The 22716-nt window shown below is 42.0% G+C and overlaps 1 protein-coding gene across 1 annotated transcript in view; it reads left to right on the top strand.

Moving 5' to 3' along the window:
* Window positions 1-22716, top strand: part of LOC138267863 (collagen alpha-1(XXI) chain-like) — a 603972-nt gene that overhangs the window by 472626 nt on the left and 108630 nt on the right. Inside the window, exons 18-19 of the mRNA XM_069217091.1 lie at window positions 439-483; window positions 9232-9285. Of these exons, the coding sequence (XP_069073192.1) occupies window positions 439-483; window positions 9232-9285 (99 nt within the window). The remainder of the gene's footprint in view (window positions 1-438; window positions 484-9231; window positions 9286-22716) is intronic.

Raw genomic sequence — 22716 nt, forward strand, 5'->3', positions numbered from 1 at the left:
CAGGGTGGTCACAGTTGTCTTTGGTTGAGTCAAATTGTGTAAGCAAGGCTCAGGTGGAGACCACAACAAGTTTACTGTTAAGGGTCGAGAAGAAAAAGCCATGGCCGGGCCTATGTGGTAAGGAGTAGTAGGGCATCATATCAATCAGTATGGGGCTGATGGCAGGGGGGGGCAAAACTAAAAATAATTGGCCTTTTTTCAAAAGAACATCTCTCAGCACTACATTCAGCTTGTGTATAATAAGGACCAGGGATTTTTTCTCATTGAGTTGATAGCCCACAGAAAATGAAGCATAATTTCTCACAGAATTTGAGACATTGCAGGATTATACAGGCCACAGACTTGTTTATCATAGTTAGATAAAAAAGCAGTTTGCTGGCAATATATGATCTGAAAAAGCCTTGCCCAGTATGAAAATAACTATCTCCTTTATTTTAGGGCTTTCGTGGACCACCGGGGCCTTCTGGATCACAGGGAATGAAGGTAAAACCAAATTGTTTCTTTAATAATAGAGGGCTTTCCATTATGATATTGCATTTTTCTTTTAGTTATACCTATTACCCAACATTTCAACCTGCCTCATGATCAATCAAACGGCATAGCGACTGTGGTCTCTACTAGCTGATCCCTGCCTGCTTGGACATTACCTGAAAGTTTATTAATTGGCAGAGAAGACATTTGATATATGCTCTGTTTACAATATTGTTTCCAAGAATGAAAAAAACAATAATATTGTGAAATCGGAGGTGCTTCCATGCCCTACACCCAGGTCCACACAAACAAGAGCCGAAACTCTTAATACGATCACTCCCTTCACGAATTGTCCATTGTTTCTTAGATTCACAAAGATACCTATGTGCCATTCTTCAGATTGTTAATGTAACTGATATTGACATTTTTATTGTTACTAAGCATTTACACAATTTTTTAATCCAGGGAAGCCCCACAGAAACTAAACTGTTCCCTGGAAGTCATGCTTATTCAAAAGACACTTGCAATAAAATAGTTACCCATCTTATCTTCCACAAAATCAAAATATTGATCCCACCTCCAAAGCAAATGATTGCACACATAATGTGGAGTGTCAATAAATGTGTAGACAGTTGTAAGGAAAATGGAAAAGTCTGGATAATGTTTAGGACATGCCTTCTGATGTGATAAAACAGGAGACAAGGGCGGGAACTGGGTGAAGCAAAATGGTCAACTGCTCCTTACTGGAGCTCCTCCTAGCCACTAAATAAAATCCTGCGTAATTGGCACCCCTCTGGCCCCAAGATTTATGGGAAGTCGTTGCCTGACAAGGGGAGACTCTGATGACCAGTTTGCCGCTGTGATGCAGACTCGGATGCCATAAATTGTGGTGCCTGCACTGTGCAGCCAACGGCCTATGATAATACACTGAGAGAGGTGCTGAACCATCCCTTCCGGGGTACCTGTGCTTGCGGGCGTTGCTGCCAGAGCTGAAGTTGTAAACCCTGATCTTAGCACCTAAGAGACATTGACAGGGATTGCTGTTGCTGTGGGGACCAGCGGACTGGGATAGTGTGAGCCCGCTTTGAAGGGAGACATTGGTACCCCACTTAGATAGCTTCAGAGACTCAGTGAAAGTCTGCGGGTTTGCAGGCTCACCACCCGCCCCCCCAGGATGCTTCAGAGAGTACATTGAGGGCCACTGAAGGCAATCGGATGGTGCGGCCTATTGGGGGTGGGCTGGGATCTTGCATTGCTGTGCCACAAGCCCTTGACTTGAGACCTAGAGACTGTGAAGGATACTGCTCCTTCAGACCCTTGTTGTGACCCAGGATGGGGTGCTTGTGGCCTGAGCGGCAGGGCCGTGACGTGCTCCCGTCGACAGACCGGCGTGTGGGCTGGATGACTCTCTCCCTCTCCCTGAGGATGCAGGTGAGTTAAAATGAGCATGAGGACTCTGCGGGGATATATACTGATGTGATACTGCACCGGGGTAGTGATCATTGGAAGCCCGAGGCACGCAACGAGAATAGACGCTGTCATATGTGCTGAGACTCCCCTGTGTCAAGCTCTGTTACTCCACGCCTGCAACTGAGCTGACTGATATGCAGTGTTTGCCCCAGAAATGATGCCCCCTTAGCCCCGAAGAGCGCTGGGTTGCACTACCCAGGGGAGCCTGGATATACAGTGGCAATAAAGTTGCACCATATTGTGGAGACTGAGACTGAACAGTGATATTGATCTGCAGGCCTAGCACCGCACATTGCTAGAAGTCCCCTGATCAATATTGACACTGTGCACTGGGAGCTGTTGGTGCCCATCGATACCCCCTGTGGGGGCACTGTCCCTGGAGTATTTATAGAGCATGCATACGGTGAAAGTTAGGGACTCTCCTTGCTCTGCCTTGTGACCTGGTCAAATAATAATTGACCCTGGAGTTGACTTCGAGGGTGTGACTTTGATGTACTCCTTTGGGAAGACAAGGGGGCCCCTCTGACAGGAGGTTTGACCGTGGATAGTGCCCCAGAAGGCTTGGAGTGGTTGGGAGGTACTAGGCACATGGCGTGTGCTGAGGTCGCCATGATGAAAGACAAGGTGAGGAAATCAGCTCAGGCCAACCAAATAGTGAACTACACACACTTACTTGGACAATCTGGAGAAGGTTCTATTGAGAGACTTGGATGACTTGAGTTGATGGCCAGACTGCTGATGGCCCCTCACTTTCAGATCTAATGGCTGTTATAAAGGGATCCTGGATGGAAATGGTTTAAAAAATAGATTCAGTAACAATAAACTCTAATCTACTTAGGGCCGACCTCCACAAAGTAGCAGTATGCGTCACAACAACCAAGGGGAACATTGAAGACCTGCAGCGAGAGGTTGTTGAACTGCGAAACGCTGTGTCATCCTTACAAAAGCTCACGGTCAGACTGGAGGTACGCATTGAAGATTCTGAGAGAAAGTCCAGGAGAAATAATCTACGCTTTATATGATTTACTGAGGAGGTGGAGGGTCGTCATGCAGAACTCTTTCTTGAAGATTGGCTTACCACATCCTTGCACCCACAAATCTGTCTAAATTCTTTACCGTCAAAATGGTGCATCGGGCGTTGGTCTCTCGCCGAGCCAGGGTACACCGCGGTATGCCCTCATTGCTCATTTGTTCAACTTTAGACACAGTGACACAATTTTACAGCATGTACAGATGAGGGGCCCACTGAAGAGTCGGCCTATAGCAGTGTGCTGAACTATACCCAGAAGGTCCAGAACCAACAGAAAACAATTCTTGACATCAAAAAACATATATGAGGCCTTAATCAGAGCACCAGCCTGATGTTCCTGGCAAAACTTCGAGTGGTGCATGAAGGGAAAGTGTACTACGATTTCATGGCAGAGGAGGCCAGTGACTGGCTTGAGTCAATGTCTCACTGCCGCCGCAGTGTGGTGTTCTCTAACGAAGCACCTAGTTGTTTGATGTTTGTGTTCTTGGTTTGATAAGTATATACAACACTGGGAATGGGGCGGGATGCACAAGTTCATGCACTGCCCACTGTTAGTGCAAGTTTGCATATCTGCCCTTTGGCGGGGGAGTTACAGAGGAAAGATGTTTTGTTCTTTTTATTGTTTTGGGGTATTGTTAGCTGCATGCATGAATGGTGGTGGTGTTGTGTGAACGGATGTTAGCTGTTGGTGTGCTGGGATGAGGCCCACTGGGTTATCCAAGCTCTAAGACAATTTCACGATACAAGAAATATCTTAAATGTGGTATACACATTTCTGATGTGGAGTGTCAAAGGATAAGCAAAATTGGACAAAAGGCGCAGAGCCCATGCATACCTCAAACAATACCAAGACTCCATAGCCTTCCTACAGGAGACCCATGTGTGGGGGGACTGTATCCCAAGTTTCCGTAAGAGATGGAGGGTACAAGTATATGCAACCTCATATTCTGGATATGCCTTCTAAGACCCCGGGAGGTAATAGGAGGTGACACCCTCCTGGCAGAATTCTATGACAACTGTGCTGATGTAATCACAGATAAAGTACTAGAGGTGTATTAGGAGTTGCTTCAGCGTGGATGCCTTCCTGCAACCAGGCGCGAGACCCTCATTGTACTGATACCAAAACCAGGCAACTACCTGGTTGAAGCCTCCTCAGACAGACCGCTGTCGCTCCTTAAGATGGATGGTAAAATATTGAGTGGACTGCTGGCTGTTCTCCTGCTTCCGTATCTCCTGACACTTGTGCATGAAGATCAATGCGGCTTTATTCCACAGAGAAGCACCATGTATAATCTTTGTTGACTGTCTCATGTGATCCATGCCCCACACCTAAGTGACAACTCCTATGCACTGGCATTTCTAGATATTGAACAAGAGTTTGGTTATGTTTTATGTGGATACCTCTGGTGCATTCTGGAATAAGTAGGATTGGGACCCAAATATATAACCCGGATAAAATTTCTAGTGGGTGTTCCCGTGGGATACAGAGGGAATACACTATATGGGCATTAAGATAGCCTATGCTGAGCAGACGTTCTTGGAACTAAATTTGGGCATAATCCTAGAGGGCCTACGACAGTCAATATGATTTTGGAAGGATTTTCCTCTGTCATTGATTGGTGTAGCCTCGCTGGTTAAGATGGTGGTGTTACAGTGGTGTCTGTATACCCTGCAATTCATCAAATTGGAGAAATTAACAGTCGAGTTGCTCTGGTCCACTAAAAGAAAAATAATAAGCTTCACTATGCTGAAGCAGACCTGGGACTGGAGAGGATTGAAGCTCTCTAACATTAATATCTATTATCTAGCAGCTCACCTGCAACACATGGTGCATTGGCTAGATTAGGGAGATAACTGGGAAAATAAACTTCTGGTGGGCTCCCATGGGGATAGTACACTCCCTGAGCTGCTCGCATGGTGCTCAGATACTGGAGGAAATGCCATCCCTGATGCGAAATGTGGGTCGGTGTGGGAATGAGCAGTGACGAGGGTCCTGCATCACACACCATAGGCATGTTATATGCTGCTCTGGGCATAGAAGCCATTTACGGTTCTAACAGTGGTGATGTCTGGGAAAAAATGACATGAGGAGTGCTGCAAGGCTTTAGGAGATCTATGCCTAGGTGGCCAGGTCATCATGCAGGAGGATACAATAGCCTTGTTCACGCTGGGCGCAGGCCAATATCTACAATATGCTAAGATATTGCCAACAGCCCATGAGAAATGGCCCTGAACCATTGTCCTCAGACACTGCCGGCACTACTTGCACTCTCTGGAGGACATAGACTAATATTGCACATATAATTATGTACCGCGAGTAGACCTACCGGTAAAAATACCAGATGCACAAAGGAGATGGGAGGAGGTGTTGGCAAACCATTCAAGGCAAAAGACTGGGAAAAGATTCATATGGGTGTGTGTACTGTAAGCTCCAATGCCCGTTTTAAACTTATACAACACAACTACATGCACCAAGCATATCATGGGCCCAGGACCTGGCATGCCATTTACCCCACATGCTCTGACCAGTGTGCTAGATGTGGAACCACTGCTGCGGACTTCATACATGTGGTGTGGAGCTGTCCCTCGTTAGCCCCTTACTGGAGGGAAGTGGTGCAAAGTTTAAACAATGTGATTGGCTGGGGGGTTCCATATTCCCCACAAGAGATATTACTGGGATTGCTCTCTGCCCCATTTACTAGGAAACATAGTCATAGGTTTGTGTCATTGGGCTTGCTGCTGGCAAAATGACACAGTGCTATTAGAACGAAGCATGTGAAAGGCGTTGAATGCCTTGGAGACGATTTGGCTGCCTAGGTGCAGATGGTATCAGATCGGCTAGCTGCCAGAGTGGCGCCAACTGATGCAGAGCACTAGATTATAAAAGGAGACTGCACGTAGGGAACGGGTATTATATGGGCTGACAACCTAATGTGCTTCCTCTTGTGATATGTAATAATAAGTGAGGATGAGACGGAATTTGAGAACTGTGGGCCTACAGGATATAATAACTGTGATACATATATGGATTGACAGTGCTCAAGTGTTGAACTATCTGCAGCTGGGGGGGAGATGGGGATATTTTGTGTGTATCATGTGTTTTTGTTGCAACATTGCTGAGTATATCTTCTTGCAAAAAGATTTAGCTGTAATGTCTTGATTTTATGAAACTCAATAAAGATTAATATTTTAAAAAAACAAGAGACAAAGAGGAGAAAAGTTGGATCTGTGTTTTATTCCGCTTTCTCACTAATACGTTGGGCAAACACTTTTTCCAGGTGGTAAATTTTAAAATCAACATTCTCAAGAAATTAGGTTGCCATTCCTTACAGTGTTGTGACCCATCCCTTTGATGACCAACAGCACAAAATGCTGCTATATCTGTTACTTCTTATATAGCTCATCCTTAGTAATGTCACAAATGTCTTGAGGAAAGGCAGTAATCCAATCTGAATGTCCATTTTCCTGGCTCCAGGACATAAATAGGATCATCTCCATATGGGAGACTGATTAAATTATGGTGTCTCAGTCACATGATCTACAAAGGTATATGCAAATTCCTAATTAATCCTCTTAAATTGTAGTGTCTAAAGAACTAATTGGGTGACACTCACTTTGAGAGAATATCAGGCCTATGGTGTACAAGCTTCATTATTTTATTTTACAGCGCCGTATCTAGGTGAAAAAGGAAAAAAAATACATATTGAAGTGAGACTTTTCCAAACAAAGTGAAATGTCAGTTGTGCCACTAGAAGAAGTTTCTAATACTCCTTAATTTGTTTAATTGTTTCATACTACCAGTTCAGGCATGCTTTCGACCAGCATTTCAGCAGCAATGAAAACTGGAAAGAGAATTACTTTATACACACACACACACACCAGAGGCAGATCTACTCTGGTATGCATTTTTTGTGTTTGCACTAAGGATAGAGTGGAGGCCAACATTTTTAGCTGGTTCTTTTCATATGGTGATTGCTTAAGTCTACTCAGAAATTCATTTAATTAGTTTCCCCAATTGCTAGAAGGCAAACCAACAATTCTGGAAGGTGTATTTAATATGTACATTGATGAAATCATTGCTGCTTTATGTGTCAATAAGTGACCAATAATTTTCACAGGTTTTTCCAATGACAAGAATGCAGACTAGCGTTTCCATCTATCTTATTCATTTTGAATGTTGACCAATACATGACATAGGTTACACATATTGGAACAATTGGCAAAGACTTATTTACATAATACACTAGGAACACAGGTTGCTATTTCTTGTCTGTAACATAGAGACCTTTAAAATAAAAACTTATTGATTGTTTAATACATGGATCATGAACTTCACAATGGGTACAAGTGAACTTCAAAATGGGTACAAAGGAAACCAACCTATCTGGGTGTCATTTCAATATCATGCACAAATCACTGTATGTAGTCCTGAATATCAAATACAAAAATATCAACCTACATAATATGAAGGTCAAAATATCACATCTATATTTTTAACAGCCCTCTACTTACAAAAATCAACCAAATTATTGATCACCCAAAATATTTAAAGTAAAAAAAATATTGAATACAATTTATAGGTTACAATAATATTGCATTTTAAAATTAACGTTAGAATTGACAGCAATAGCAAAAACCAAAATATAATGTAAACAATATAGTTTTAAAACAATAAATGTATTTGAATATAATTCATTTTAAAACATTACATATTTACTTAACAAAACAAAGATCAATTAAAAAATTGACATACTTTTTGTAATCTTTGTTTTATCTGAAAAACTAAAACTAAATATCTTCACAAATATGTTTTAATTTTAAAAATATTCAATATTTAAAATAAATCTGTCAAAATGTAAAACAAGTTTTGATATTTTAAAACAAATTAACATATATTTTGGGGTGTCAGATTTACTGTTCCCACTCCAAACTAAACAACATTGGGGAAGTGTTAGAACCTGGTTATTTGTTGTTTTGATTCTGAACAGAAAATAGGCTTATAGATCAATCTATTCTCCTTGTGTCTCAAAATTAAATCAATGCCACATGTTCTCTTTTTTTCGTTTGGTAGTGCAGTACTAACCGTGTGATATCTGTGGGTACATGTCTTCCCTTCTTATCGAGGCCCCCCACCAGAGGATTCTCAATACTGCATCTAATACAGGACATATGCTGTAAAATTCTATATCTTGCAGCTGGTCTGGTTTTGCCTGTATACAATCATTTTTGGGGGCAGATGACATAATGTGCCAGAATTAATTGAACAACACTTCCTATGTTTTTTCAAGATGCAGTTCTCTCAAAGCTTTCGTGGACCTCCATCACAAGTAGCAGGGCCACGCTTTTACCAATGAAGCTCCAACATATGTTATGTGGATCAGTATAGCTGAGACATAACTCAGAAAAGCTTTGCACAGCTTCCCTGTTTGTTCCATTGAAGGGAGATCCAATACTGCTGGAAGACAAGAACCTTGGTTCTGTATCAGGAATGAGGTTGAGCCTCAGTGTCATATGAAACATATCAGATAGGCATTCACTAATGTTTCTCTACAATGGTAAAGCAATGAATATCCAAATGTCCCAGCTGCTACCTCATATTTTGTGTCTCTTTTATATTTTATAATAATGATGTACATTCAGTAAAATCTTCTGTGAGTAAAATAGTAGGTATTAACGTATCTGTTCAAAAATATATTTTATTTACTGTACTATAAGGTTTCTTACGAGAAAGAGAAGTATTCCAATCATGTCCCCTACATTTATTAAACACTACACAATGCTAACAAGAAGATATCAGGAACTATTCAGTGGTTCCTAAACACATTTCCTGCCTGGTCGTGTCACAGGTCTGAATTTTGTCAGTGTCATCTTCATTCATGTGCATGAGTGAAAGGAGGGCAAGAACAAATTTCTCTTTTTAAAATGTTGAAAAATCAGTTCCTCAGGTGAAAGTTAAATCTAGGCAAATACTAAGATACTGATTTAGAGTTGGCGGTTTAGATTACTCTGTCACAAAGGTGACGGATATGCTGTTGACTGTATTACCATATGTATATCCATTTTATCCTATGGAAATCGTAATACGGCGGATGGAGTAACATGTCTGCCAAACTCTAAATCAGGCCCTAAAAGATTTTACAATTCCTCTGACCACTATAGGATTTTGAACACTATCCTGGCATGGACCTTTGAGTATCAGGTAATACCCTTACACATTTGGCATATAATCCACTATATTACCTAATGCTTGTACTTTTTAGGGTGAAAGAGGAAACCCAGGGCAGAAAGGTTCAAGTGGAAGTTCAGGTCCAAAGGTAAGTGCTATTTTTATTAACTGGAAAGCACATGTGATATCTGTTGTTATCATAAACATGGAAAGATCTGGGAAGTTGGGGGAATATCAAGAAGACAAGGGGCCCCAATGTAGGGGTTTAAAGACTGGTATGTGGCCGAAGCTGAGAGGACAACTTCTGTATATACAACTAATGTACTCAAAGAAGATTAGTTTGGAAATATAGAAGGGACCGATGTTTAGATCCTGTAACCTAAAAAGTATGCTTGAATTTTCTGATGCCTACAGTTCATAGATAATATTGACTTATGTTTGAAAACGGCAAAGCTAATAAAGACATTTTTAAAATATATACATATATTTTGACTTAGTCCCACAGTTGTGGTTATTTACTCCAAATGACAAAATAACAAACACAAGGGGCTTCATTCACAAATGACTAAATCGCAGCAAACTCTTTGTGAACAGAATCATTGGGTTTCAGCCTATCACAGCATGGCTGCAAAAGTTGTACTCCAGGTTCTGACTTAAAGTAAAGATACCACAAAAACAGGGACTTGTTCTTATTTACTAAGCACAACATGAATGTCTGGGTAATTTTGTGCCTTGAGTGTGTAGAACAACACAATAATAAATAAATAATGGGGTAGGTTTGGGTGGAACAATTTGTTTTATAAGTTTGTGGATTTCCACAAATGTGTAAGTTTGTGGGCATTTGCAAATTCCTGTCAGATCTTTCCCCTGGTAAGTGGTCAGCGATTTACCCCAGCAAAAGGCAGGGGAAAAGCCTGCTTTTGGATCACCCCTAAACTTGGTGAGGTGAATGGCAAGAGGTGTCTTCAATTGGGAAAATGGTTTCAGCTTGGAGAATAAAGGCACCAGCGTTTTGAAGCAGAGGTTGAGAGTCAGAGTTGGTGTGAGAGGAAAGACATCACACTTAAGCATTGGCTCACAATGGGGTATTGCACATAAGTCACAAGCAGAAAGTGTAGTGGGTTGCCATTTTGCCTTAGAAGTAGTGAGATAAGGGCGATGATTACGAGTTTGGTGGACTGGAACACCTGTCCGCCAAACTCCGGGCAAGGTGGCCGCCACTGTAATGGCAACCTCCCCGCCGGACCCATTATGACTTTTTAGCTGGGCTAACTGGCGGGAACCAAGTTCTTTTCTCCGCCAGCCTTTTCATGATGGTGAATCCACCATGAAAAGGCTAGCAGAGAACCAGTTTGTAATCAGCAAGGCGGCGCTGAGGTCAGCGCCACCCTGGCTGATTGCAACCTGCACCCGCCATTAGCTAATCAGGATCTCTGATCCTGGGGGAGATGACAGTAGGTTGGCAGGCTGACCTCCACAACCACGCCGGTCCAACAGCCACAGAGAGTATGGCAATCCGAGGATCACCACACTTGTAATCAGGCCCATGGTCTTGAACGCTCCATAAAGCAGATGTGTGCTTATCACAGATTTGGCAGTACACACAGAGGCCCAGATTTAAGAGGGCCTAGCACATCCTTGCGCCACATTCGCAATTTTTTTTTAATGCTTGTGTGGCCCAAAGAGGCCAAAATCGCAGTGCCATATTTACAAAATGGCCCAATGCATGCATTGTGCCACTTTGTAAATCCTTGCGCCACAATATGCCTGCGTCAGGCATAATGTATGCAAGGAGGGGCGTTCCCCCTGTTGGGCGCTAAGGGGTGCAAGAAAAGTGGCGCTGCATTGGATGCAGTGCCACTTTTCTTAAATCAGGCCCAGAGAATGCTAGAGCCATGCTTTGATTCATTCATACTATCCAAATTCAAGTGGATGCCCTCTCTCTGCTTGAGTTGGACACGTAGCATTATCATGTCAACCATCATTCATAATAAGTTTAGACATGCGCTAGTGAAGTCCATGTTATATATGAGATAAGGTACCCCTTCAGGATATTTCAAGTCACTGAGGAGTGCTATGACTGTAGAGAGGAACGAGACCAAAGGCCGAGTTCCTTTATGAGGTGATGGAACTCTGAGGTGCATTGCGAAATCAACATTATGTGTGACAGGGGGTAATTAATTAATAAATGTGTATTTATTTAATGTGAAAGATCGCATGTTTGCAAACATGAAGAATTAAATAGAATCTGTATTACAAAATTAAACCCATCAAAAAAAGCTGTTAGATAATTGTTGCAAAAATATATTACAATTGGTTCAATTCGAGTCATTTTTTAAAAAAAAGGCACAGTAGCTCTGAATGTGTAGAAACATGCAGAAAGATTTTAAGTTTTCTATAATTACCTAAGGAAAGCAAAACAATTAACAGGTTGCTACATAAATATCTTCTTTCTGCTTGCTGCTGTGCAGGTAGACAAACAGAGCAGGAGAAAGAAAAGCAATGTGCTTCAATTATGCTCTGTGGCATGGCCTGCCTTTCCCCTTGGCTGCTGGCTCTGGCTAATACATTATTACAGTTGAGTTCTGATAGTTCCTTTATAATGGGCTACTGGGTGAATTACAAGTCACTGATTATAAAGAAATTAGAAAAACGTTTTTATTACAGGGATTGCAGAATCCCATGTTTTATAAATGTATCACTGGCACTATTGCAATAAGGGATGAAAGACTGGTAATTTGTAGACACGTCACTGTCCACTAATATGAAAGAGCCACGATCCTCCATTTCCAGTTAAGTGCTGTATTCTCTGTTGACATGTTTAATGATTAGATTGCAGCAATGGTTTTAGACATCAGGCCCACTTCAACGGAACACATCTTATTCAGGTATTTCGAATATCACTAGAACACAAATTAGATGTTATATATTATGTCATATTTCAGGTGCATATGATATTGGTGGTGGAATACATCCATCTGAACTAAATTGATTTTTCCATGGCATAGTAGTCCCCCACTACCATTGACTGATTAGCCCACACATGGGAAGTATTGAAAAGACAAGCGCATACTGGTTACTGAGGATATAATTCACTAAATAAACAATAAGGGCCATATTTAGGAGCCCCTTTCACTTCCTTGCGGCACATTAGCATAATATTGTTTCATTCTAATGTGCCCCAACAAGGCCAAAATCGCAACGCCAAATTTACAAAGTGGTGCAAAGCATGCATTGCACCACTTTCTAACCCTTTGTTCTACATTATACCTGCGCCAGGCATAATGAATGCAAAAGGGGTGTTCCCCCATTAGGGGGGCAAAAAAATGGTGCAATGAATCTTTGAGATCGCTTTGCATCATTTTTTAGGCACTTTTAATGCCTGCTCAGAGCAGCCTTTAAGGAGGCACACCATTGTTTTCAATGGGCCACAATGGGCTTTGCAGGATTAGCGTCAACATTTTCGATGCTAATCTTGCAAAGCTCCAAACTATCTTAAAAATGTTGACACTAGTTCCTCTAACTACCATCATGGTGCAGCGTATCTTAGATACGGCGCACACATGTTGGTATTAGGGGGGGCGCAGGGGCAAAGGAAAAGTGGCGCTGCACTTGGTGCAGCACCATTTTTCTTAAATCAGGCCACAAGTACAAACAGCACAAACAGAACTGGGCCAAGTCCCTTTGTGAGATAATAAAGGCAGACTCTTCTTTGCTACACCTTCGTGCAGACAGTAGTTATAATTGCACATTTCACCCAGCGTCTTCGCATTTTTTGGTGCTAATGCATTTAGTCTACACTTGATAACATCCCCTATATCTTTTCCTTTATAATCAGAAATCTATAGTGTGTCATTTTCAATTTCATATAAATCCTTAGGACACAGCCTTAGTAATTACATCCTTCCACATTTCTTCAGCACTAATAGGTTGTGGCTTTCAGTAGTGACACACGCAAACAGAAGCACACGAAACTCTTTGCACCCTGACACTGACAAATTAAACTAAAACAAAGTTATACACTTCAAAGATACTGAATTAAACGTCCTGTGGGCACGTTCATGTAGACTAATATTCAAAAGTCGGCAGAAAATGTTAACTTTTATTTGATGGTAATACCCTTAGTGAGGCCCAAGACAGAGTACCTGAATGAACAAGCACTGGCAATGCCATTTTGTCAGGCATTTTCGTAGGGGAAGTGTTTGTTAAGAGCTCAACAACTTTGTGTGTGTTGCCCCAGCTGACCTATAAAGGAAATCCTGTAATGAAGCAATACAATGGGCTACAACGATATGGAAGCTTGGAGTAGGGTCTCTTTGCTGAACATACTGCAGTGAAAGAGTTGTTTGTAAAATCAAACAAGACATTTATAAAAGTAAGTTAGCAGTTCTTTTCGCTGTAAGGTGTGAACCTAAAACGTAAACACGCCAATATACTGCGTGGCAGATTATTTTGTGTGCCTGCATCTTTACTCTGTGAACTGTAAACCCAACGACATCATAGACAGTATGACAGCAAATTAAAACACATTGATTAATAAAGGTGATTAGTGACTACCACAGTCCTCAGGCATGCAAACAGCAAGCTACCTAAACAACAAACTAACAAACATAGATGACAAAATAAAATGTTGCTGTGCCAGCAAAGTAAATTCATCAGAAAACAACACTTTATGACAATTACAAGCTACACATCATATTGCATCTGAAACAAAAGGTTTACTTGACAATCCATCACCAAAACCTAATGGGAGTACTTATGGGGCAATGTAAACATCCACAAAATGTTATAGCCTTTACATGCTGTGTTTCAAAACAATGTAAGCCGTGGAAAACATATGGAGGCCAAAGGGTGAGACAGGCTGACCCAAAATCCACTCTCTCTGTACTACTTTATGTTCTACCCTTTTGAGGAAATGATGCCATGAGGTCATCCAAATGACTGAGGTCTCTGTAGACAGATATAAAACAGAGGAAAGGGTGTAACATTCATTGTGAAAAAGATTGAAAGGAAAGCCAGACCCCTCTCTCAGGCTAGTAAGTAGCCTTTTTTTCAAGCCTGCTTTTCAACATTTAGGGTAGCAGGTGCATCAGACTCGTCCTACTGCTTCTTTTACCTTTAACTGATTCTTCATCAATGTGTCAGAAGTTTACATGTTTAAAGGTCTGGAATCTACTGACTGCTTCATAGATCAAAATTCTCAAATAAGCTATGGCAAAATGGAGGTGTTAGAGCTACACTTAAACATTTCTGCTGTTTTCATGACATTACACTCTTGCTGCATTTGTTATTGGGGACTCCATCCCCAACAAAACAACACCACCTACACCAGGAGGCGGGGCTCCATTGTGAAGTGCCCATTGTATGGAACGCAGCATGGACTGCTAAAAGACTCCATCCCCCACAATGCAACACCACTTACCCTATGAGGCAGAGGTTCATTTTGAAGTGCCTATGGTATGAAACGCTGTACGGACAGCTTGAAGACTCCATCCCCCACAATGCAACACCACCTAGCCCAGGAGGTGGGGCTCCCTTGAGAAACACTTTTAAGCGCAGGAGGGTGCATGCGGAGGGGAATGCTGCACAGACAGCTTAGAGACTTCATCCCGCATAATGCTGCACCACCGAGCCCAGGAGTTGGGGCTCCATTGTAAAGCAGTTTTAAGTACAGGTGCCTGTTGCTTGTGATGCACCCGGGCCAAGACCAGGCCGAGAATGGGCTTGTCTGCACCCATCTAAGCCCCAAAGAGGTTGAGCTGCCCCATTTCTCTTTTGAGCACTATAAAAATCCTACGCTTGTTGGTTTTCTGCAACCATAATAGAGGGACAGGGAAGTACTAATACAAGTGTAAGAGAAAAGCAACTAATTCAAGGGGTGGGGGAGAGTGAAAACAGTTTCTTCAATTACCAATTTCCTCAACAGTGTAATGAGTGTGATAAGCGCAAAGACTGACTTGTTTGAGGAAAAACTAGAAGGTCAGCCCCAATCTATGCTCCTATCAGTAGAGGTTGAACCACTGACTCTGTTACTTCATCAGGGAAAACGAGATCCCCAGTAAAAACTGATAATGACCAAAGATCATTGAGCAGTCCTTGCATATCTAATGACTCTCTATTAATCACTCCAGAGAGCGCTCTGCAAGTTGATAACTCATCCTCATCGAAGAAAAAGAAAAGGGATGAAATTGGTGTCACATGGACTGTTACCAAAAGTACTGTTAAGCAGCTAAACTACTTTAGAAAGTCAAGAAGGAGAGGGGATTAAATGATTCCAGATATTACCAAAATCCAGGACCGAAATGGTCTGTACCAGGCTTTATGCAAACATCTTAATAGAAGCCTATCAATATTTGAACAAAGAATTAAGGGCCAGATTTACAAGCCCCTAGTGCAACCTTGTGCCACATTAGTGTCATTTTTTTTAGCACTAATGTGGCTCAACGAGGCAATTTCCAATGCGCCAGATTTACAAAGTGGTGCAATGCATCCATTGTGCCACTTTGTCCCCCCCCCCTTGTGCCACATTATGCCTGCATCAGGCATAGTATATGCAAGGGGGCGTTCTGGCATTAGGAGGCCCCAAAAATGGTGCAATGAAATCTACAAGATTTAATTGTGCCATTTTTTGCATCATTTTCAATGCCTGCTCAAAGCAGGCGTTAAAAAGACACACAAATTGAAATCAATGGGCCTCCTTGCTCTTTGCTGCATTTAGCACCACAATAGCATTAAAAAAAAATTACGCCACTGGTGTAACGTGCTCCATGGTGTGCTGTATTGTAAATACAGCACACCCATGGTGTCGTTCGGTGAGGGACACAGAAATCTGGCGCATCATTACTGATACACCAGATTCTTGTAAGTCTGGGTCTAAATGCTGTTGTGACAAGGTCCTAGAAAGGGTGAACATTTTAAAGCAAGGTTTCCTTGAAAGCTTGACTAGTAATAGATCAAATGCTAAAATTGTGCACACACACACACCCCATAAGAAAAGTCTTGCAGTCAAAATTCAGGAACGTCTAGGAGGTGACCTGCTCAGGCAAATGATGGGAAACAGAACCGTCAGTTGGAGAAGATGAATGATAACCCCGTACCTAGGGAGGTAATGAAGATACAGGAGGTCGCCTCTCAACCAAGACTCAGGCAGGCTAGTGCTCCTATAATATCTACCTCCAGCTCATCTTCACCTTGTTTCGTTTCCACCCTCCTAAGAAGTCTGTGGCCTCCACGCTATCCTCAAATGAGTGCTACATCCATCCTTCCTATTTGATTGGGATAGGACCACATCAGTGATGAACTGCGAGTTCTCGCCTGCACAAGTGGATTCCTCGAGAACTACATATGGTTAGTGCTGGATTGGGAAATATATAAGTACCAGAGATCACAGCTCTCCCAGGTGCCCAAAGTGTGTGCTTCAAATGCCAGGGTTGCCAAATGTCAAGGTGCCCACTCACATCTCTATGTCCTCATTTCTGGCACAATTCAGATGTCAGCAGCACCACCACTGTGCACAGTGCTCCCTTTCATCCTAGACATGCCTACACAGTGCTTCAAAAATAACAAAACATGCATTGGGGTAAACAACTCACTTCATCTCAGTTTGGGTTTTTATTCCTTGGATACTGGAATACAAATCATTGCTATCAGGTGTGTTAGTCTCATAAACTGAATGTAAACAAACCAAGGTGCAATACCCAGAATGCATTATGGTGTCACATTTGCTGCGCATTATAACAGCAAACACTTTCCATAGAGAGCTCACATCAGTTAGGAATTGATGCACAGAAGAATGATTAAAGAGAAATGTTATGAGTCAGGTCAGGAATCCACTTGTGAGCAAGAGATGACCATTCTAAACAGATCAAAGAGCGAGCACATCCTTCCTTTACTAAGATTAAAATGAAAAACAAAAGATTTCCCCAACAATTGTAGGCCCAAGCATAAAAATCAAAAATCAGCTCGGGACATCAAGCAGATGTTTGTTTTGCAAACCTCGAGCATGGTAAAAGACTTGCAAATCTATCTACTGTTGTATAGCTATTTTTAGCCATGTTTTAGGCATGTTATTTTAGCAAACCAGGTGTGCCATTGTGCACATTAGCCCAGTTACATTTTATTCAGCAGCGCTTTATTCTTCTAGCATTAGCCACATTTGCAGTGTTGTTTTATTTTCTCTGTCTGTTTGTTCTTTCGCCTAGGAAAGAATCATGTTCTTAGCACAGCATTAATTTCACTTTGTGCTTTCCCCAAGGCTGCAGTTAGATAGGGTTGGCGGAAAAAGTGGTACGCTGTGTCTCCAACATTCACAGGAACATACATATCCATTCACGGGGACCTTTTCTTAGAAAATCAGTTGTTTTATTATAAAACACTTCTCAGTCCCACATACGTTAGAAGGAGATTCCAGCCAGATTACCACAACTGCATGCTGATTGCTGAATGTCTTCGCTACAGCTGCTTGGTTAGACTGTTGAATACCTAGCCTATATGGGGACGATGCCTCTCTAGACCACAGGCTTCGATGCTCGGGTATGGGGATGATGTCACCCCAGGGGAATTAGGGCTTATCATGCTGTGCTCTAACATAGCATAGGTAGAAAATACATATATATTATTCCAAGTGACAGTATGGTGGGACTGTTTTTGTGTTGCACTCTTCTTGTTACAATTTTGCTTCTAGTGCGTTTTATCATCCTAGTTATTGTAATACATACCTTTTTATCTAAGATGCAGTTACTTCAATACACCTTATTGAACTATACTCTGCTTCTGTTTGTCTTTGCCTGTGTGAGGCTAATGTAACTGAGAGAAAATGGTGAGATCTGATCAGCCACAATTCCTCTGAGGAGTTCTCTCTGTCATGCGGCCAGTTGCCACAATCATCCCCGCTCTCAGGTGGAGATGAGGCACTGCTAGTTGGCCGGAAAACTCGGATAGTGCCGACAAGTGTCACATGGTGTGGAATTGTGCTCAGTACCCCACTATTCAGGTGATTCTGCCACCCAAATCCAAAAGCTCATTAGGACAATGAGAACCTACGTGACACTACCAGCCCATACAGCCCCAGCACCAAACATCACTCCCTCAAAACCAAGGGTAAAAAAACACACCGACACACATCGCACATCATCTCTATGCCATTGGTATGTGACAGGCCCAGAAGTGGGTGAAGGCTAGAGACGGACCAGTCAGAATTGGGCAGGGCTGTGGGTGATGGTCATAAGGTGGCATCATACAGACCCATGCTGAGAGATGGTAGTAGCATGATCCAGTCAGCAGGATTCCCTTAAGGACTTTCCATACTCCCAATTTCTGTCCATGCCCTCTGGCTGGCAGCAGCAAGGGATGGCTTGGTTTGCTGGTTTGGGCCATTAGGGCTCAACTGACCCCAAGCTACTCAGCAGTGCATGGACAAGGCAGAAGAAGAATGGTGCATATTCATGAAACAAACTGCCAGAAATGTCATACAGTGAGATGGCTTGTGCCACAAGCTGTGGCAACCCTCCCTGACTCTATTGTCTCACACACTCCATACAAGAGTCTGAGAGCCGGTTCCCTCCAGGCCAGCTAGTGCAGCAATTGAACTATAGGAGTGAGTCACCAGTGGCTTCCACTCTGAATGTGGTAACCACACCCCTGTCTCAAAATATAAGCAGTGCCCACCAGCAAGCATAAATTTAACCTATAGTGAATGGAACGCTTTTTACCTCAAACTTGAGGTTCTTTATGTCTCTGCAGGTCATTAGGTGGTCTTTAACAGTTCTGCATAATACCTCTATGGGAAAATATAGCTGGAAAAAATATGTATTCCACCAAAATATTGTTTAAAAAATATCACAGGACACAAATATTGTGTTCAAAATTTTGTGATGTCAAAAATATTGTAGAACAGAACATAGAAGTTAAGAGTATTGTTAAGTTTTCTTAAATATTGTTTTTTTAATATAGTTCAAAGTGAAATTGTTTTTAATTATTTAGTTGAACTTTATTAGTTGTTGTGTTACAAGTTCCTATTATTTCAATGTTAAGTATGTATAATTATTTTAGTGTGTTTTTGTCTTTTTGATTTTGTAATATATTTTAAAGTGTTTTTTGATTTGATGCCAATTTCTTTGTGTTGGTTGTTGGGTTTGTAGGAAAATAACACCCAGATTTAAGAGGGCCTAAAGCCATTCTAATGCCACATTAGCATAATTTTTTTATGCTAATGTGGCGTTAGAGGGCCCAAAACACCGAGCCATATTTACAAATTGGCGCAATGCTTGCATTGCGCCACTTTGTAACCCATTGCGTTGCATTATGCCGGCACCAGGGGGCGTTCCCCCGTTAGGGGAACAGAAAAATGCTGCAAAGAAGTCTAAGAGATTTCCTTGCATCAGTTGTTTTGGCACTTTTAACGCCTGCGCTGAGCAGGCATTAAAAGGAGGCTCCCATTGGTTACAGTGGGCCTCTGGGTGATTTGCAAGATTAGCGTAATCATGTTTTATGCTAATCCTGCAAAGCTAAGAACTAGCGTCAAAAATCTTGACTCGAGTTCTCTTACTAACGCAGTGGTGCGCCTTATATTAAAGACGGCACACACTTGGCGGCGTTAGGGGCACTAAGGGGTGCAAGAAAAGTGGCACTGCACTAGGGCAGGCACCACTTTCATAAATATCCCCCAAATTATTAAAGTGGGAAGTATTATAGCCACTTAAGTGCTAAACTAGACCATCCCAACTTTAGTACTCAAGGCAGTAATTAAATAATTTTATGACTGTGGAAACTCCGGAGTCAGAGCAGAGAAACACACACATATAAAGTAATGACATGACAATCGTTTTATATGTGGCGTCCCCAACACAAGTGCAGAGTCTCTGCAGTCATAAAATTACTATTAGGAAAGGTAAACTCGTAGTTTGTCAATACCAAAAAAAGTAAACTTACACAAAAGTGTAAGCATACCTTTATGAATCAGGCCCTCAGTGTGTAATAAATAGCCTTTTGAATGGTGGTTGTTATTATTATTTGAAGACCTATGCATAACTTTAATCTTGGTTTTTCAGTGAATTGCTAAGGTTTTTAAAAAAAAGTTAAAATCTTACTACCATGCTTATAAATAACTCGTTTTTTTCAGTGACATTTACTGTTCTTTTAACTTAGGTTAAGATCCTAAAACCATATGTTTGAAGCAAACCCCCTACTGCACACAGCCTTTAACCTTTCGCCTCCGACCTTTGAAGGTGTGGGGTTGGCCATAGGCTGCGTTCAATCCCCAGAGATTGCCAACACTCAGCCAGTGGCTAGTCGACTGTAGACCCCAACTCTATATATATATATATATATATATATATATTTATAATTTTTTTTTTTTTATCCAGTCCTGCAGGACTCTTACCAGGGCACATGGGTCCATGCTGCCTCCTGCGAGAGTACTCAGGGGGCCAGCCCTGTTGATGACTCTTGCCAGGGTACCGTAGGGGCGGGGCCCCATTTTGTGTTTTAAATTTAAGGCTGTGGGGGTGAGCCCTCTTGGACTACCCTCCACCGGATGTATGACAGAACTATGCATGCCTTTACAACATGACCATTACCACCCATATGGCTTTACCATGCATGCCTTAACTACACAAATTTTTACCACGCATGCCTTTACCATGAAAATTTAAGTATTTTGCAGGTAGTAAAAAGCATCATTATAAGGTAAATGATGTATATATATATATATATATATATATATATAGTCACTTAAAGAATCAAAGGTTACAGGGACGTTATAGTTAGGCTCATATTTTAAACGTACAAAACCATAGAAATTCACCAGTTAGAGTTAGAGTTACCGCAAGTAACTATAACTCCTGCCCTAAGGTAACTATAACTCACGCCGCCGCCATACACAGTTTTTCGTCAAAACTTTTACTGCAAATATTACATTGATATTATCAATTATATTATCAAAGATGTCTTGAGTGCCGTAATTTGTGAGGTAATTAGCAGTCATGGCTAGTGCCCATGTTATAGTTACCTTAGGGCATAAGTTACAGTTACTTGAGGTAACTCTAACTATATCTGGCGAATTTCTATGGTTTCGTACGTTTAAAATGTGAGCCTAACTGTGATGTCCCTCTAACCTTTGGTTTTTTAAGTGAATTTCAAAGTTTTTTTTAAAATTATATTTCCTAACTGTAACTTCCCTGTAACTTTTGGTTTTTACAGTGAATTTCTATTTTTTTTTTTTAAGTACTGTAATTTTCATTATTAAACGTGAATCCAACCACTGCGAGGCACGGCCTTTGGCCGTGCGGGCAGCAGTTGGCCACAGGGTCTGGCCTGGTGCCAGGCTCAGAGGTCAACACCCTATAAGCACCCAACCTTGCACCATGCACAGCCTTTGCCCATGCACAGTGGAGGTTACCCACAAGAACTTGCCTGCAGACAGGCTATGTGGCCAGTCCCTTTAACCACCCAAACCCATGCTGTGCACAGCCCTTTGGTCATGCATGCGGAAGTTGGTTGTGGGCTCTGTGGGTGTCAGGATAGCTGTGAGAGAGTGTATCTGGGGGTGATAGTAGCTGTAAGAGTATCTGTCTGGGTCTGAGAGTGTGTACATCAGTGTTTTAGTGGGTGTGTCAGTGTGAGCACAGGTCTATGATTGGGTGCATGAGGCTGTCATTGGGTCTGTGAGTGGGTGTGTGAGAGTCTTATTGGGTCTGTGAGTGGGTGTGTATCTGTGAGTGGGTCTGTGAGTGGGTGCTTGAGGATCTGACTGGGGCTGCGAGTCGGTGCACAAGGCTCTGAATGGGTCTGTGAGTGGGTGCTTGAGTGTCTGAGTGGGCCTGTGAGTGGGTGCATAAGTGACTGACTGGGTGTGTGTGTGGGAGAAAGAGATTGAAAGAGAGAGAGAGAAAGTGAAAGGGAGAGAAATAGCAAGTTTTTTAGGCTTTGATGTATGATCTACTTAGAATGAGATATTCCTGCACAATTTGAAAAAAAAATATTTGTTATTTAAAAAGAGTAAGATCACCTTTCAGTTTGAGCCTTAAATATTTTTACTTAGTTGGTTGTGACCTCTGTGGTTGTCAGAATAGCTGTGAGAGGGTGCATCTGGTGGGGTGATAGTGGCTGTGAGAGTGTCTGTCTGGGTCTGAGAGTGTGTACATCAGTGTTTTAGTGGATGTGTCAGTGTGAGCGCGGGTCTATGATTGGGTGCATGAGGCTGTCAGTGGGTCTACGAGTGGGTTTGTGAGAGTCTGAGTGGGTCTGTGAGTGGGTGTGTAACTGAGAGGGTCTGTGAGTGGGTACTTGAAGACTTGACTTGGGCTGCGGGTGGGTGCACAAGGCTCTGAGTGGGTCTGAGTGGGTGCTTGAGTGTCTGAGTGGGCCTGTGAGTGGGTGCGTAAGTGTCTGAGTGGGTGTGTGAGTGGGAGAAAGAGATTGAAGGAGAGGGAGAGAGAGAGAAAGTGAAAGGGAGAGAGATAGCAAGTTTTTTAGGCTTTGATGTATGATCTTCTTAGAATGAGATATTCCTGTACAATTTGAAAAAAAAATTATTTGTTATTTAAAAAGAGTAAGATCACCTTTCAGTTTAAGCCTTAAA

The sequence above is a fragment of the Pleurodeles waltl genome, chromosome 2_1, assembly GCF_031143425.1.
Source record: "Pleurodeles waltl isolate 20211129_DDA chromosome 2_1, aPleWal1.hap1.20221129, whole genome shotgun sequence".
NCBI lineage: Eukaryota > Metazoa > Chordata > Amphibia > Caudata > Salamandridae > Pleurodeles > Pleurodeles waltl.